Source organism: Xiphophorus couchianus, chromosome 20 (assembly GCF_001444195.1).
Source record: "Xiphophorus couchianus chromosome 20, X_couchianus-1.0, whole genome shotgun sequence".
NCBI classification, from domain to species: Eukaryota; Metazoa; Chordata; class Actinopteri; order Cyprinodontiformes; family Poeciliidae; genus Xiphophorus; species Xiphophorus couchianus.
Genome location: NC_040247.1, coordinates 8,716,318 through 8,734,949, shown reverse-complemented (window position 1 = coordinate 8,734,949; position 18,632 = coordinate 8,716,318). Strand labels below are relative to the sequence as shown.

The following is an 18,632-nucleotide window of genomic DNA, read 5'->3' as shown; positions in this document are numbered from 1 at the left end:
TTCACATCCATAATATGAAAATCCACCACAGACCAATGGGGCTCTGTGTTGAATTGAGATCTGGTGACTGTGTGGTCCACTCAGTGCAGTAATTTCACTGCCATGTTGAAAAAAAACAATCTTTTTGTTCTGAACTGGTTGCTCTCCACTTTGGTCATCTCCTGCTGTAATGTGATCAGAAATTAGTGTCTATTTGAATTACTGCTGCATTTTTATTTGAGCCATTCTGCCTGTTATAATTAGAGATGTCAGCAGAGAAACAATATCCACAAAACAGGATATTTCTTTGGACCATTATTTGCAATCCAAAGACATGTTTGAAATTTAAAATCTCAGTAACTCACAAGTTTTTATATACTCAAAATTGGCCTTTGTCATCAAAACCATGCTATTTTCAAAATCATTTAGAGTTTATTTTCTTCTCATTCTGATAACATGAAAGTTGCTGACATGTGATTGCCTTTACCATTATACAGACAAGCAATTGAATGTGTACTGTATGTAATAAAGAAAGTGGTGAGTGCATGCTTGTTTTTTGTTTTGTTTTTTTAAATTGCCTTAGAGTTTGGCTTTGTAATTATTCCCTGCTGCTTCCCTAGTGATCATGTTTGTAATGAATAGTAGCTTTAATTTTTAGAATGTCATATTAATGCCACAAATTGTACATTTTAATCATTCACTGAATGTGCTGATTTTAAGTTTGTGTTCTGAGAATTTGATTATGTCCAACCAGCATTTCAAAAAGTCATAAAAGTCAGAAATTTGAAACAAACAGACACATTTGTTTTAAATCCTGAAATCACATCATAATTCACTGATTAAATGGTGGGCTTCATGCCTCCTACAGGACTTCATTTCATATGCAGGCGTCTTTTAAGGCTCCAGGTCTGACCCCACTGACCCTTTGTCTGGGCCAGGACAGATACTGGGTCCAGTACTTCCTGAAAAGCTCGTCCCGGAACCCATAGATAACTGGGCTCATGAAGCGAGGGATGATGTAGACGAGCAAGAAAAAGACGTAGCGGATCTCCAGGATGAGCTGGGGGAACAGGGAGATCAGAGCAGCTTGGAGGGAGGGAACCACGAAGGTCATCATGCACAACAGCAGCTGAAAGGGAGGAAGGAAGAAAAATCAGATTACAAGATGAGTTCATGTGTACAAACAAATGCAAAGAAAGTTAGAGACAAAGTAATAAACTGAAGCCAGTAAAATCCTTCTAATATCAAATGATAGCTAAATTCTTTAACAAAATACCTGAAATTACAAACTAAACACATCACAATCGGTTGTGTACAAAAGATTTTACTTAATAACATCTTTATTGATTTTAGTAAAACAAAGTGGACAAATGAGCAATTTATGAAGCTGTGCTTTATATTTCCGATGTTTATCAAACAAATTAGTTACTCTCAGATATACCTAAATCATAAAGACTTTTTGCATCTCTTGTGTAATTTTTTGATTCTTTCAACATTGTTATAAAAGGCAGTGACCAAAAAATACAAGGCAACATTCACTGACTATTATTTTTAATATGTTTGAATAAATATATTTGGACTAAACAGATGCTTATCTTGAAAGCATCTATATGGAGAAGAATCCTATACATTGGTCTGTGATGGCTGAGATAGCTGTGATTACTTACTAACTAAAAACTGAAATGTATTGAAGTTTGTATTTGTAAATCACAGATATTCAAACAATGTCTGTTTTTATTGCAGGTAAAAGCCAGGTATTGTTTTCAGTGACTATGAAACATCACCTGCACTCCATGAAGCAGCACAGTGTTCCTGGCTCTCCTCACTGACGCCAGGCTGGTGGAGGCAGCCTGCGCTGTCAGCATGATCTTACAGTAGGTGTAGAGCAGCGTGAGCGCCACGAAGGAGAGGTATACTCCATCAAACACACAGTTCTTGTAATAGGTGGAAGGATCAGAGAAGAGAAAGGAGTGGTCACAAAATATGGCCCTGTGGAAGAACTTTGGAGGCTCCTTGATTATGGTGATGAGGAGGTCAGTGATCGGAGGGGTGGCAGTGAGGATGAGGATGACACCGATGAGGAAGATGGTGCGGGGCACTGTGCACATGTGGCTGTAGTGTAGCGGCAAGCAGATGGCGATGAAGCGCTCTACCGCCATCCCGGCCAAGATGAGAGGGGTGGAGCGGGTGGTGAAGACTGCCGTCATTATCTGAAGATGGTACAAATATTGTAGCTGTGGTTAGAAATATAATACAAAGTTTAAAAGTACTAATGGTTTACATTGTTGATTTTGGCTACAAACATGCAGCAGATTTTAAAACTAGATATTCCTTGGTACATATTAAAAGCCACAGTCAAAAGGAACTTCTGTACTTTAACTATTAAGACAAACTTTATGAGTGTTTTTTGAGTTTTCTCTTGTGATCTTGATTTGTGTATTGACTCTCTTGGCTATTATTTAATGACTACATTGAATTCAAGCAATACCACAATGCAGTTTTGTACACCGAATTGTCTTATTTTTCCTGCCTGCTTTTCCCTTTTTGTTTTTATGTCCCTCTACTTGTGTTAAAATGTGAAGCTTATGTGAAAAAAAGAAAGAAAAATAGTATTTAAGTTTACTGTCTTATTTTAGACTAGGTTCTATGCAGCTGAGGTGATAAAAAGTAGCCAGAATTTACCAGAAGACAACAGATGGAGACGTGGATCTTCCTGAAGACATAGCTGACCACATAGAGAGTTGTTACCAGCGTAAGCTGCAGAGCATCATTGACCACCATGCAGATGAACATGATGTACCGGGAGTTCTCATAAAAGACACTAAGGTCAAAGGAAATGAGCTGAGAGAGAAATGGACACTTATATGTCCATAATAAACATTACATAGCATGACAGCATTTTTTGTCTGTAATTTTATGTCTGACTAAACATCCATACCTGTGTTGTAGAAAGGTGTACACCATGCTGCTGTTGATGACACTGAGGGCCAACCACACCATAACGGCAACAATGTTCTTAGCTAAAGCATTGGAGAAACTCTCTTTAGGTAGATCCACACTGACCCCTGTCTCTGTTGATGTGCTGTTACTCAAGAGAAGAGCCAGTTGCATGGAGGAGGAGGAATTCATCACCAAAATCTCCTCCAGTCTGTCTAAAGAAATACAGAGATTCAATCTGGTGTTTAGTTTTTGGACTCTTGTTCTATTTAATGAAAATAATAAAGATATACATGGGATGATTGCTGGTCTGTTATAGGTACATGTTTTAACAGTAATTAGAATTTGACTAAATCGGGTTTTTTTTTAACTAATCATGTTAAAAAATAATGCTGTCATTCAAAAAGTATTATTGAACTGTTTTAGAAAACACCTGAAGACAAATATACAAGATCTAATGACAAGATCTATTGGATAGATTTTGCACAAATACGTACCTTGTTTAAAGGCTTCTATAATACATATTGAAGACTCCACAAAAGAGCTGTATTAGAAAACACATAAAACATCTGAATATATAACTGTTTTCTAGTATTAGTGCTAGAGATACACAAAATGAACATAAAATATTCATGTTATTTAACTATTTTCACACAATTAATAAAAGGTTCTACTCTTAAATTACCTTAACTAGAAAGGTTTATAGACCAATTCAGTAGACTCACAAGACAAGTATAAAAGGCTTTAAGATATGACAGATAAGCAAATTGTCAGTACCATTAATGTCAGCTGAATCCTAAAGTTATCAAATGGAACATAAAGTTGTTTACTCACAGATCATAAACTGAAGACAGAGCACTGACTTCATGAGAAGCAGAAATTTCTGCTTGCTCATTTATAAAGAACCTGACAGTGCTTTGGTCTCTGAGTACGAATCAGGTATATGGGTTGGATGAAGGCTATGATGTAATAGGTTACGCTGTAAGTGCCTTTTGATGAGCAGGTGGACATATTTTGCTTTCTGAACCATTAAAAATTCAGGAATAAGACATAACATGGTTCAGTTTGTGTTTTAAACAGTTCAGCTTTCCAAACTTGCCTGATCAGAACACCACAGAGAGTTTATGGGATATTTGGTCCAACTGAAGTTGTTGTAAATGGCTATGATGTCTCTCATCCTCCTTTTGGTGATAAAGTGCTTTACAATAATTACAGCATCAAACATGATGAAATGAGAATTAAATTTAATTGATGCAGTAACTAATATGCATTGAATGCAGAGGATTAAACATATCTCTTGAAATTCTTACAATTTTGCTTAAAACATGTGTATGCCCAGATATAACAGATCTGGGGCCACAGATGTTTGATGTCTTATCTTTCCTTTGAAAAAAATATGTTTTTCAAAGAACATCCTTCTTTGAAAAAAACAATGTTTTTTTTTAACCCATCCTTTTCTTTGATCATTTCATTAATATTCAATTTGTTTGTGTGTAGCTCTTTCCTGAACAGTATGATGGCTGAACATTTCCACTGTTTATGAAAAAGCCTATAAATATTGTAAAGACACTGAAAAAACATGCAAAGTTGTTTCAATATTGCAACATTATGCAAATATAAATATTTTTGGTAGTCCTATTTAACCAACAATAACAACAAAAATCTGATTTAGGCAGTAGTGCTATTTATCTCCTTTATCTCCAGTGTCTATAAAGTTCCGGTTTCAGCAATATGTGTCATATTTTATTAAAGTGTGTTATATTATTAAAATTGAATTTCTGTAAAAAAGTCCCAATGTTTGCTTGATTTTCTTCAGTGTTATCTGTATAACAATGGTAGAATTAACTGTAATTTTTCAAAACTTAAATTGTAAATATTTATTATTTTTAGCTGAATGAAAGTGTTATTTTTGGCAAGCATAATCAAAAGTCCATAATGCAAACATCTATTAGTGCTATTGTCAAAAAAATATTTTCACATTCTGTCTTTGTTCAGTGGGACCACTGGCTTTCCTTTATACTTGCAGCTGCATCTCAGCACGTCCATTCTGAGATACTTCTTGAACTTCTTGTCTCTGGCACCATAAATTATCGGGCTCAGGAACCGAGGTAGAATATAGACAATCAGTTTGCAAATCTGATTTCTAGGATTCGACCTGGGAAGATGAGGTGTAAAACAATCTCCACGCTTGGAGAGATGTAGGAGAGCAGACACATGGCCAGCTGGACACCATGAAGGAGGATGGTATTCCTGGCTTTCTGGGCTGACGTATCAGCTGTGGAGAGCGCCTTGGCTGCAAACAGGATCTTCAGATAGGTAAAGACCAGAGTGAGAAAAACGCATGAAAAATAAATAATATCAAATGCTTTCCTTTTCTGAGCCAGTATAGGATCTTTGAACACGCTCTCCCGCAAACAGAACACAGAGTTGTGTTGGAAAAAGCTTATTGGCTCAGTTGCCAGAGTCACAAACAGATCTGTTATATCTGGGGCCACACATATAAACCAAATCAATCCGATGACTGCATAAGTCCTCCTCACTGTGCAGATTTGAGAGTAATGCAAAGGTTTGCAAATGGCAATGTAGCGCTCTATGGCCATCCCGGCCAAGCTGACTAGGGTGTTTCTGGTGGTGAAGACCGCCACCAGGACGAAGAAGCAGCAGAGCGAGACGTTGATCTTGTAGAAAATGTAGCTGAGGATGAAAAGTGTGAAGGTCACAGTAAGTTGAATGCCGTCATTGATCACCATGTGGATGAAGAGGATGTAACGAGGATCTTCATAGAAAGTCTGTTGGTAGAAAAAGAACAGAGAGGCTTAAATTTGTATTTATGCATTACCAGATCATCTAGCATTACACTAAAATTTGATTTAGTGTAACATGAATCATGGACTAACCATGACCAAACATCAACATCAACATCCTGGAAAAAGAAAATGAATAGAATTTATTTGAATCTCTAAATCTTCAACCATCTATTTGATCAGTTTTGAAAAATGTTTGGCAAATAAACAATAGAAAGTTGTGCTTCACACATGCATTTGGTCTTTTCCACTCCGATGCACCTTTTGGTTTCCTTTTCAGTAACAAAGAAACTGGTCAGAGATTAGAGTAGAAAAGAGAAATGACCCTCAACATACAGCCTGAACTACAATATTATGCTTTAGACTTTTAGATAGTAAAATAAATCTAAAATATATATTTCACAGGTTTCATAACATCAAATTTTTCATCCTGTCTGAAACCTATAGATAAATATGTTACAAAGATATTCTGCAAATACATTTTTTTTAAAAACAGTTTATTGCTTTGAGCTGTAGATGTGTGTACCTGATGTCTAAAAAAAGTGGCAGCCAAGGTGCAGTTGATATATGTGAGGACAAGCCAGATGAGCACGACAATCAGGTTCTTCACCAAGGCCATGGTGAAAGTATCTCTGTATAGCACAGACTGATCAGAAAAAGGAGGAAACAAGTCACAGTGATTACAGAAATTCTCCAAAGCTTGAGAGCTTTGGAGAATGTACCAAATGAACAGCAAAATTACAAGAAAAATGTTTCCCACAGGTTATATTTCAGTGATATTCTCTGTCAACACACCTGATAAGGGGAAGTTGTGTTGTTTGTGAGGCTCAGTAATGAGCTCATGCTTCACTGTAACACCACAGAGAAACTAAGTAAAAGAAAGATGGCAGTAAATGTTGAGAAAGGTACATTCAAGATATCTTAAACATGTTCAAAACACAAAAACTTCTACAATATTTGCATTCTGTATTTGTCACTAAAGACAGCTTTCTTTAGCAAAAAATAGATGATAAAATTTTCCTGTGTTAAAACAGAGCTAGACAGATTTTTCAATGATTTTGCATGTTACACAGACTTGAAAGCAGTCACATCTGTTTGAATTGGAAGGTCAACTGTACACTAATCACTGCATGGCAAAAATATTACAGTGTAAATAAATGAAAAAAATCTAAAGGGTGGCAAACTGATTTAATTAAAACTTTAAGTTTTGATGTAAAATATAAACTCTTCAAAATCTGCTAATGTAAACGAGAAACTCAGCTCCTCACCTATACTTACCTGACCTCAAGTGAGATGCAGACAAAAAGAAGCAACCTTTTAAAGACAGCAGTGTTTGGTGGTGAGCTGGAAAATATGATGGGAATAATGATGTGATTCCACATTGAAACAACAATAATGATATCAGTTTCAAGTTTTCTCATCCTGTTATCTATTACTACATATATTTACTCTATTCTGTCATCTAATTTTTATTTTCACAAATATATATATATATATATATATATTAACACTACCCAGGTAGCTACAATATAACATTCAGATCTGAAAACTGAACCGGACTGAAAACAAATCAAAGGAATAAAAAACCCTTGAACTTGACTGACTTTACTTAGGACTACTAAAAGAAAACAATGACTATTTTTTTCTGTTTGTGTTTTTGTCAGAATGTGTAATAAATATGTGTTTTGTTCAACACATTGTTTCCCTTGCTCCTCCTGAGTTGTACCGAGTTCTGATATGCTAATTAATTATAAAGATTCATAGTCACTGATGCCCTTGTTGCAGGTGACTTACCAGGTTAGTAGATTTTACACAAGTTTATATGTATACCATATTTCAGCAACAAGGCAATTTAAAGAGTTTTACATCAGTTTTACTCACACAACAATTGTCAAGTGTCGCCGTTACACCTCAAATGTTGATTAATGTGTCATTAATAATGTTTCAAAAGCAACTCTAAACAGATGGATTTTAGTCTAGATTTAAAAGCGCTCAGTGTTTCGGTTGTTCTGTTGTTTTCTGGGAGTTTGTTCCAGATTTGTGGTCCATATAAACTGAATAATACTTCTCCATGTTTGGTTCTGGGGATGCAGAGTGATGAAGTCATTTACTAATAGACCTTTAGCTGATAATGATCTTATATTTAAGATCCAGTTTAAGTGACATGGGGGCAGATCGTTCTTGAGATTGAGATTCCTTTAAATATAGGATGGGCCTGACATTTGATTTCAGATGTTTGTATTTCTGGTTTTTGTTAATCTTCTTTTAGTGATACTGACAGGTACTGTCCTATTTTTCAGTGGATTAGAAGCATTCTGGAGGAAGACGTGTGTAAACAAAATGTCTGGACTCCGGTTTCAGACCTGAGAGTGGTGGATCCCCTGGGGAGTCAGAGCCAGATGGCTTTGATGAAGTAAGGTCGGCTACTTGAGCACTAAAAAAAGAATTACAGTACCAAGGAGAACTTGTTGTGAATGAGAGACAATGACTGAATGTAGTGTAAAGTGCTTCGGGGTTTCCTGGACTTGATAAATATCTATAGAGGCCATTTACCATTTACTGTTTGATTGTGAGACTCATTATGTAGGTTACAAATGTAATCTATATTATTTTATCATAAAAATGAGTAAATGTAGTTTTAATTATTGGTATCCTCTTGATGGTTTAATGGAAAGTCTTAGCTTGAAACATGTTTTGCAAATAGCTGGAGTGACAATGAGTGACATGCTACTGTAATTAGATTACAGTCATATTCTTCAAACTAGTATATGCGCTGTCATGCGTTTATGCCTTTTGAAAAAAGTCTTTCTGCATATATTAAGGATATTTTTTATTAGGCTTGCCTATCTGGATGAAAAATCATTTTTATTGGTCTGATGTAATATTCTAAACATAAATGTTATAATAATTTGCTATAAGCTGAAATAGATAGATAGCATTTATTGTCATTGAACAGAATTCAACGAAATTTCCATTGCAGCTCCCGTGCAAAAGGTAAAATATATACAGCATAAATAAGCAAACACACAATAATAATAATAACAATATATACAACTAAATTAACTAAAGGCACTCAACCATACCAAAGAAGTAGCAGCAGGTCCAATTATGGCAAAGTACAGATAATGTGACAGTGCAAAGTGCAGAACAACTATTGCTATTAGTAACAGAAATAAAGGCCTGAAAACATCAGTCAATGTGTAATTGGCCAATATAATGTGCTTCACTTAGTGAATTGAGTTACTGAAATAATTTACAGTTCCAATAATATTCTTTGAAGTGTAAAAACACATTAAAAAAAAACAAGGTAGTTAAAAGCAACATTGAAAACTGTTGAAAATGTACTGATAAGAGGGAATAAATTATTGGACGAAAGCATGAGACAAAAGCTAAAGTAAGACTTTACCAAACGTTTACTAAACAAAATAAAATGTTTCCCAATAAGGAAGGAACACATGAATAAGCATTAACTTTTCTGGAAACATGCATTTTAATCAGTTTATTTTGTTTGACAAAACTAATTTCATCATATCGCGTGAAAATGTTACTAAACAAGACTTTATTTGTTTTACAAAATGTTGAAGAACATAAAATAAATATAAGATTTTCAAAATTACATCATTGCATATGAGGAAAACCAAATCTCTCTGTATCTCTCTCTCTCTATATAAGTATATATTAAAATATTAAGAAGCTCAGGTATGTTTTAAAATAAATAAGAAAAACTCTGCAGGAAGTAGAACATTCCTTTATGTTGGGTTCTTTTCCATCTTTTTTGGATCAATGCTTGCCTTATTTGAGGGTAAAAAGTATCTTTTCAGGTACTTTCTGAACAATTTGTCCCTTATTCCATAAACTATTGGACTGATGAGTCGAGGCGTGACTTGAATCAGCAAAGAGATCACAAAGCGAATGATCAGAGCATCTCCTGGGAAAAACTTTATGATGCCCTCAATCATTATGCTATGAACATAACTTAGCATACACAGCAGCAGCTGGAAGCCGTGCAGCAGGACGGTGTTCCTCGCTTTCTTAGCGTTGGCAGAAGCAGCTTGTGCCGTGAAAAGTATTCTGAAATATGCATAGAAAAGAGTGAGCCAAACAATCACCAAATAAGTAATGTTGAATATGTCCCTCTTCGTTTCAAGCTGTGGATAAGTGAAAATATTTGTCCACATGCAGAAAATCTTGGAATTAAAATATTCTGCAGGTCTTGTTGCCACAACTACAAACACATCTGGCAGTATTGCAAGAGAGCTTAGGAACCATATCAAAGAGATCGCAATGTAAGTTTTCTTGACTGTACAGATCTGAGGATGGCGAAGAGGGAAGCATATGGCCAGGTAGCACTCTACAGCCATGGCAGCAAGCGTTAAGGGGTTGTTTAGATTTGAAGCTATGGCAATAATAAGCGTGATAATGCAAAATGATACATTGATTGTGAACAGGACGTAGCTCAGGAATATGAGGAGGACCATCAATGCTAACATGATGATGTCATTGACCACCAGATGGATGTAGAGGATGTAACGAGAGTTCATGTTGAAAACCTGAAAGGAAAGACAAAACGTTGAGGAAATGAGGGGGAAAGATTTTAGCGTCATCACTAATTAGGTTACACTAATCTAAAATAATGTAAACTAATTTATATTTCTTAAGCTCATAAGTGAATGAAAAATAATATGTAATTTCAAACTCTTCAGCACAACTTCATAAAAGATTTAGATTACTTTAAGTTTTTATGTGTCTGTGTGTATAGTTTGGACCCTGTGTGGATTAGAAATAAAAACACAATTAATTCAATTTTTTTTGTTTTTAAATATCAACATCCATCGCTGTTGTATAACCATGGCAATAAAAGAATGAACTGTTCAGGTTAATCACCGAGCTTGAAAAAACAAACATACACATGATAAATGGTAAAATGACTGGAACTGTATAATCTGAGCTGAAGTAACATATTTTTAAAATAAATATTATGTAGTAGAGTGGGATTCATTTATTTCAATAATTAGCAGAAACAGAAACAAATTTGTTCTTAATATCTGATTTCCCATTAGTCTATTTTGAACAATCATTGATTAGTAATAATTAATGTCTTTTGATCACAGTGGTGCACAGATTGATGCATCACTGCTTAGCATTCTAATAAAATGCCAGGAATACTAATAATAAAGCAGTCCAAAGATAAATTAAATGCAACAATGAATCTAAAAAATGTTCCTCACTCTTACACACTTTTGACAAAAAGATTGCTTTTTCAACTTTGGTTGAGACCAGCACATAGTCTGAAGAAATGCAATGAGGAAAAGAACAAATTCTCAATCAGCAACTTGAAGACATGTACGATTTATGACAAGGTGAAACAACTTTCTGTTTCTTTGAAATGATAAATGCTACAACTGTAAACACCAACAAAAACTCTATGCTGAAAGACCCAGATCCTTCATGACATATTATTGTTCAACTTTTATTTTACGGCAAAAATAAGTATGTTTTGTGTCACCTATCGTCTTTTACTGAAGCAATCAGGGTAAATTTCTGAATAAGACAGAATTGATACCTGATGTTTTCTGAATATGTGTATCAGAATCCCATTTATGTAGATGATGGAGAGAGAGAAAACAACAGAGAATCCACTCTTAAGTATTGCAATGTGCAGGGGGTCCTTATTTCTGGTTGCTGTGGTATTCATGCCAGTACATGAAGGACTGGCAACTCATCTGACATAATCTGGCAACCTGCAGAGAAATATTTATCAAGGACATAACATAAAAGTGACAAAATTTTACACAGCAGCATGTCAAGTTTATACAGCTAGAAAGAGTAGAATTTTGTTCAACATAATTCACTTTAAACTAATATATACTTTCATTTGTCATCAGCTTAAAAAAGCATGTCTTAATGAAAACTTAATAAAAACAAGTCTTTGATAAATGTGTGTTTTTTTTTCCAATTTACTGATGATCTATCTTAAAATCACAAGAAATATTTTTGAAAAATAGTAGAGCTGAAAAATTTACTCTTCAGCTCTGGTAATGACAGCAGCAACAAGATTCAAATCAGGTAAATCAGAAACATCTCTAACCTGTGGCTCAGCAATTACCCTGAAGTCTCAAAGTTTACACACAAGAACAGGATGAAGGAGACTCACCTTGTGATGGTTACACACAGTTATATTTCAGACAAATAGTCAGCTGTGCTTGATACGGCTCAATTTATATAGGCTGAGCAAAAGTCATGGGATCAAAAATAGTCGAGTGTTTCTGTATCTGTGTGTGTATAACCACCCACATCTGTCTGCGCAGTAGCACTTGCTCACAGACTCAAAGCCTGATTTCACACACAATTAACTTTAATAACTAGCATTCCTTAATAAAACCATTCAGACAACGAAAATGCTACTACTAGGTGAATATTTTCCATATCAGATCAAAGGTACAATTTTGTTGTTCTTGTGACCTCAGTATCAATTATTATTTTTGGTGACCACATCCATTCCTTTATTATCACAATGTGCCAGTTTTCTGATGACTACTTCCAGAAGGATAACAGATCATTTCACAGAGCGCAAATCATCTCAAGTTAGTTTCTTGAACATGACAACTTGTTTTCTGTTGACATGGTCAGTAATCTTCTAGTGTCCTCCTCAATGGCCTGCCCACATATGTACCTGAATATGAATAGGCAAATACAATATAATGGATAAAGTTCATTCTTTTTTTTGTTTGTTTGTTTTGAAGGTTTTGTTGGCTCTAGTGTCCTTTACTTGAGAGAGGTCAGACAGGAAAGAAGTAATTATTCCTATGTAGAGGTACCTGAGTTTAAATGTTTTACAAGTCCATAAATCCATTGGAATGGATGACTGGTATTAAACAAAAATGTGAAACAAATTACAGTTTTTAGAGACTTACATAACCAAAGCTTAGTGTGATAAAGTGTATGAAAACATGAATTCTTGTAACAGAAATGACAAGTTTGTGAACTGTTTGATTTATGTTATTTTTTATTCAGACAACCAAATAAATGTCAAATAACAACCAACGTTATTTTTGCGGTAAAAACTTAAAAGGTGAAATCTATGTATGTTTCATTCAAAACAGAAAAAATAATAAACTGGAGAAAATGTAAAATTATGGGCTGTAAGATATGTCTCCCTCTTACCATAAACTTTTATAACCCAGAACATGATTGTCCTAAACCCTAAATCTTGTCTTGACCACGTATGTGTGCTTACACTGCAAAAATATTTTTAGGATCCAGAGTAGTTTTCTGTCACTATTCTTGCACTCCCATCGTTTCCAGTGAGGACTGAAGGCTAGGTAAGGTTACCCATCCATCCATCCATCCATTTTCTGTTCACCCTTGTCCCTAATGGGGTCGGGAGGGTTGCTGGTGCCTATCTCCAGCTACGTTCCGGGCGAGAGGCGGGGTACACCCCGGACAGGTCGCCAGTCTGTCGCAGGGCAACACAGAGACATACAGGACAAACAACCATGCACACACACACTCACACCTAGGGAGAATTTAGAGAAACCAATTGACCTGACAGTCATGTTTTTTGGACTGTGGGAGGAAGCCGGAATACCCGGAGAGAACCCACGCATGCACAGGGAGAACATGCAAACTCCATGCAGAAAGACCCCGGCCGGGAATCGAACCCAGGACCTTCTTGCTGCAAGGCAACAGTGCTACCAACTGCGCCACTGTGCAGCCCGCAGGTAAGGTTACCATGATAGAAATCTATTCCAGAAAATTACCTGATGTGAAGTTAGTGCATTTTGGATGTAAAAATGTTTGTGCTAATCATCTGTTTGTGGTTGAATATTTCAGTATATTGCTTTACTTACCTTTATTATAAGCTAATTTACAGTAGCATTACTCTTAAATTATAAAACAGGAATGATTAATGTTCTTTGTAAACATTGTTTAACACAGCCATTCATGTCATGAATTCAAATTGAGTTTAAAACTTAAACTAAAACTAGGTGGAAGAATTTATTTCAAAACTAAATGAGGTTTGTGGCTCAGTTTTTATGGAACTCACTCCATAACTTCTTCAAAGCAGCTTCAGACTTACTGCCAGGAAGTAGCTTAGCATGTTTCCTCTATAAAGCTGTACTGTTCTTTGATGTCATTTCAACAGTACTGCCTACGAGGACTGTTTTTTGGGGTAGACTTCTACTAAAGTAGCCACAATTTCACCCCTTTAGATGTCATCGAATAAGAAGGAATAAAGAATGGCTCCCTAAAAACTATCCTGGGCCTTGAAAAAAGTACTTAAACTAGAAATATCTTTATATTTTCCTCTTTTGTACCTTTTTTGGATGAACAGCTGGATTTAAAGGTAACAGGTATCGTTTTAGGTGTTCCCTGAACATTTTGTCCCTTATGCCATATACCATGGGACTGATGAGCCTTGGCATAATCTGAATAAATAGTGCAATTACATACCGAATGGCTAAAGTATCTTTTGGAAACAGCATTGACAGGCCCTCTATTGATATATTATAAATATAGTGTAGCATGCATAACAACAGCTGAAATCCATGAAGTAGGACAGTGTTCCTTGCTTTCTTTGCATTTACTGAAGCAGCCTGTGCAGTGAAAAGTATTCTCAAGTATGCATAAAACAGAATGAGAAAAACAATGACTAGAAGCAAAATGTTGGATACATCTTTCTTCTTTTCAAGGATTGCATCTGTAACAATGTTAGTCCACAAGCAGAAGACCCTGGAATGAAAGTACTCTGCAGGTCTTGTGGCAATAATTATGAACAGATCTGGTAAGATTGTCAATAAACTAAGGACCCATATCACAGTGATCACAATGTAAGTTTTTCTGACTGTACAGATCTGAGGGTGACGGAGAGGGAAGCATATGGCCAAGTAGCACTCTAGAGACATGGCAGCCAGCGTTAAGGGGTTGTTTAGACATGCACATGTGACAAGTATTAGCATAATGATGCAAAATGAGACATTGAGAGTATATATAATGTAACTCAGAACTTGGAGGAGGATCATCATTGAAAGCGTGATTATATCGTTGATTACCAGGTGTATGTACAGGATGTAACGAGAATTTGTGTTGAAAACCTGAAACAAAAGACAAGATTTTTCACGAAATGGAATAGAAAGACAGACCTTTTTACTTTGACTTTCTAAGTTCATAGTGTGAAATGATCTGAATATCAATACTAAAATTGTTTCTTTTTCTTTTCAGACATTTAATTTAAAAATATTTTCGTTACTATCACAATCTCCCAAGGTCAATAAAAGCAGTTTATTGGTGCTATGTAACCGTTCTCTAATGATAGTAGAAAGTCATATAATCAAATGTATGTTTTTACCTGATACCTCCTACTTTAGGATAATCAGTCCATAATTGTTAAAGGACTTAAATTATTAATGATCTTGATCAGTTGAAACTTTACATGTACTTTAGTTTCACAAATGTAATCATCTAAGTCACAATTTATACAGGGATAAACAGACATTCAAATTAAAAGGTTTAGTAAAAGCTGTAACCTGAAACATTTCATAGCAACAAGTTTTATCATTTCAATATTGTAACAGCTGGAGTAAAATTAATTTTCAAGAATTTCTTCTGGTTAAGCATTATAAACTTTAAGTGGTGTCTCGCAGTTGTACATTGTGGACATGTGTTCTTTATTCAGACATTATTGTCAGAAAACCTTTAAGTATTTTTTTAATACTTAATGAAACCAACAGACAATTGTAAATAAAAAATACAACTTTCAGAAAAATATAAGACAAAAGCAATTTAACAAGTAGACCGTGTAATTGCTTGAATAAAGCAACAGTGTTGAACCTAATTTCCTACCTGGATGTTTTCTGGAGAGAAGGCAGATAACTCAAATTTTACCTTAAATTTTCCAATGGCCTCATTTTGTCTACTGTTGTCCTATCTTTACATACATCACTTTAAAACTGCAAGTACAACAGCTAAAAAACAACAATTCTAAAATTTCCACTTAACTTCATGATATTTGAAAGGGGACGTTTTGCAACAACAGAAAACTGGGTCCATGTTACCTCAGTTACTGCACAAAAAACACAAATGCTTATTTTCAAAATGTATAAAATTGATACCTGATGTTTTCTGAATGTATGAACCAGAGTCCCATTAATGTAGATAATAGCAAGAGAGAGGACAACAGTGATCACATTCTTTAAGATAGCTACATACAGCGGGTCCCGGTTGACAGTAGTGGTATTCATACCAACATTTAGAGAGTTTGGGGGTCATCTGACAAAGTGTGCAGAACTGTGGAGAAATATTCAATATTATTGTTAAAACTGACTAAATTAATGTCATAGGCAAGTTTGAAAAACAGAATTTAAACTGTGAGGTTTTAGTATCTATAAATATGCTTAATATTATTAAAAGAAATACAAGGAGTTTTTAATATGCATAATATAGAATGCCAATAATACGGTATTTAAAAAAACTCAGTGCAACTTTGTTCATTTTAGTTCTGTAATGGTCACAGGTAATTTAAAGTCATTTAAAGCAAATTGTGTCTTTTCTCTTCAAGCTTTTTTATCAAAGATGACAGTCAGTAGTTGTTAGCTTAAAAATGTCCTTTGTTTACTCACATTTTACACTTTCTAATTGATGTATTTTGTAATGGTTAATGATCACAGCAATAAATAATATAATAAAATATTTATTTTGATCAAAAATATTTCTTTTCCTGCTGCAACCAATGCAGCAGAACAAAAAACAAATACCTGAAAAAATTAAACAGTACAATTTCACAACACAATACTCTTTGCAAAGGGTACCAACACTAGAAGCAAACAGAAATTTAGTAAATCACATCTGACATACATATTGCAATTTTTTAAAAACAAATCTTTAAATAATACTAAATAATCATTAAATGCTTAAATTGAACAACTGCACAAAAACTCACCAGGTTTATGCTGCAGATCAGTCAGATCTGCTCGACATAACCCAATATATAGTTAAAGTGGAGAAAAGTCAAGGGAACAAAAAATAGTCATGTGTTAATGCGTGTGGGTGTGTGTGTGTAGGTGCTTCCCTTTTGCATAATGTGTGAATGTAGCTAAGGACAACCACATGTTAGCATTGCAAGTGCATTGGGATGAGGATGGAAGTCAGAGTATTTGTCTGTTTTTGTTTGTTTGTTTCATCCATCCATCAGATCTAAAGCTCAACCTTTAGACAAATACACTAACTTCCATCCTCTTTCACCAAACCACTGCTTAAAAAAATAAATGAAACATAACACATAAACAACTATATGTCTTGCTTAGTGTGTTTAAAACATTGTCAGCTATTAGAGTACTAAATATGTTTAAGAAGCAAGTTGTCAAGTGCCTAATTTTGCACATCAGCATCAAAGATGTGGCCAAAATACATTGTCTGCAAACCATTTTTTTTAGATACCTAAAGAAATATTGGCAGGTTGGTTTAAATGGTGATCAAAGTGTGCTACAGAGTTACAGTTACGTGGGCTGGTTACCAGTATGAGGGTATGCAACGGTCTAAAAACTATTTCAAAACCTCTTAAATGACTTTGCTTCAATGCTTTTTCTTAAACTAGATGACAAAGGGTCTGGCAGAATGACAGAGGTTTTCTGCTAATGAGAGTTATTAGGTTTTCTATAGACATTTCCTCAATAGCTGTAATTTTGCATCAGGTTGAGTTAATTGGCTAAACGTTTTTACTCATAACTGTTGGAAAACACAAATTTGTTTAATAGAGTTACTGTTTATTTACTGCATTTTTGAGGATTACAGTGTTGTGCAGCCCACCATCAATCTAACAAAAACGAACCTGAATCTGTAAAGCTGATTTAGAGGGCTTGAGGATCATCTGACAATGTGTCAAACTGTGGAGAAATATTCAACAGGTTATTGATAAAAATTTAGAAAAGCTGGAAGACAGCATTTAAACTCTGAGGTTTTAGTGATGATTAGCACACTTAAAATTATTAAAAGGAATACAAGAAGTAGCCTATTCAACAAAAAAATATGATTATGAAATACTAATAATACTATTTTGTTTTTAACACATTGTGTAATTTAGTTCATTTTAGTTTTTGAATGGTTCCTGTAAATTATTCATGTCATTATTTTAAGCAAATTTACATTTTCACTTCAAGCACATCAATCAAAGATGACCGGCAGCAGTTCTTATCCTAAATACATATTACATTTACTCACATTTTGCATTTTCAGATGCATGTGTTTTGTAATGATTCCTTATCACAGCAACATATGTTTTATTTCACGCATTTTCACACTACATTGTTATCTTTGACAACACTTATGTTGTAAAAGTTTATATGTTTGATCAATGACTTTTTTTTCTCTTCTGCTGCAACCGATGAGTCTTCAAACCAAAAAACATCTAAACACATATTACAATACACTGTTATTTCTGAATGCAATGATTCTAACACAGAAGAAAAATAACAAAATTACTAAATGACAATTTACATATACTACGTGTTGCATTTTTTTCTTACCTAGAATATTTCATTAATACTAAGGACTCATCAACTGTTTAAACAGAAACAACTGTACACACAAACTCACCTGGTGATGGTTATATGGGGTTATGCTGCAGACAACAAGTCAGGGCTGCTCCACATTTCTCAATATATAACTGATATGCAGAAAAGTCATGGGGATAAAGAAAAATAGTCAAGGGGGCGTGTGTGTGTGTGTGTGTGGGGGGCGGGGGGTGGGTGAGGGAGGTGTGCATGTATGTGCTTCGCTTTTTGTATGTTGTATGTTTGTGGCAAAGGGTGCACCTAAAAAAGAAAAATGTCACCACAGTATTTAGTTTTTTTTTATTAATTTTGAAATAGTTTCAGATAAAATTTATTCTATTTTCTAAAAGAAAAATAATATATT

General features: G+C 34.7%; 4 protein-coding genes across 4 annotated transcripts; all 4 read right to left on the bottom strand.

The window, feature by feature from the left end:
- Positions 1-856: 856 nt before the first annotated feature.
- LOC114135446 (odorant receptor 131-2-like) lies at positions 857-3,018 on the bottom strand. The gene is made up of 4 exons (XM_028002751.1): positions 2,918-3,018; positions 2,662-2,800; positions 1,764-2,189; positions 857-1,108 (listed from the first exon to the last, which is right to left on the bottom strand). The coding sequence occupies exons 1-4, from the start codon at positions 2,977-2,979 to the stop codon at positions 857-859; spliced, it is 879 nt and encodes a 292-aa protein (XP_027858552.1). The 5' UTR covers positions 2,980-3,018.
- Positions 3,019-5,039: 2,021 nt separating this feature from the next.
- LOC114136208 (odorant receptor 131-2-like) lies at positions 5,040-6,339 on the bottom strand. The gene is made up of 2 exons (XM_028004060.1): positions 6,247-6,339; positions 5,040-5,705 (listed from the first exon to the last, which is right to left on the bottom strand). The coding sequence occupies exons 1-2, from the start codon at positions 6,337-6,339 to the stop codon at positions 5,040-5,042; spliced, it is 759 nt and encodes a 252-aa protein (XP_027859861.1).
- Positions 6,340-9,469: 3,130 nt separating this feature from the next.
- On the bottom strand, positions 9,470-11,415 carry LOC114136222 (odorant receptor 131-2-like). Its single transcript, XM_028004077.1, has 2 exons — positions 11,284-11,415; positions 9,470-10,270 (listed from the first exon to the last, which is right to left on the bottom strand). The coding sequence occupies exons 1-2, from the start codon at positions 11,413-11,415 to the stop codon at positions 9,470-9,472; spliced, it is 933 nt and encodes a 310-aa protein (XP_027859878.1).
- A 2,602-nt stretch (positions 11,416-14,017) lies between these two features.
- On the bottom strand, positions 14,018-15,961 carry LOC114134908 (odorant receptor 131-2-like). Its single transcript, XM_028001770.1, has 2 exons — positions 15,833-15,961; positions 14,018-14,815 (listed from the first exon to the last, which is right to left on the bottom strand). Exons 1-2 carry the CDS (start codon positions 15,959-15,961, stop codon positions 14,018-14,020), a joined length of 927 nt encoding a protein of 308 aa, XP_027857571.1.
- Positions 15,962-18,632: the final 2,671 nt, after the last annotated feature.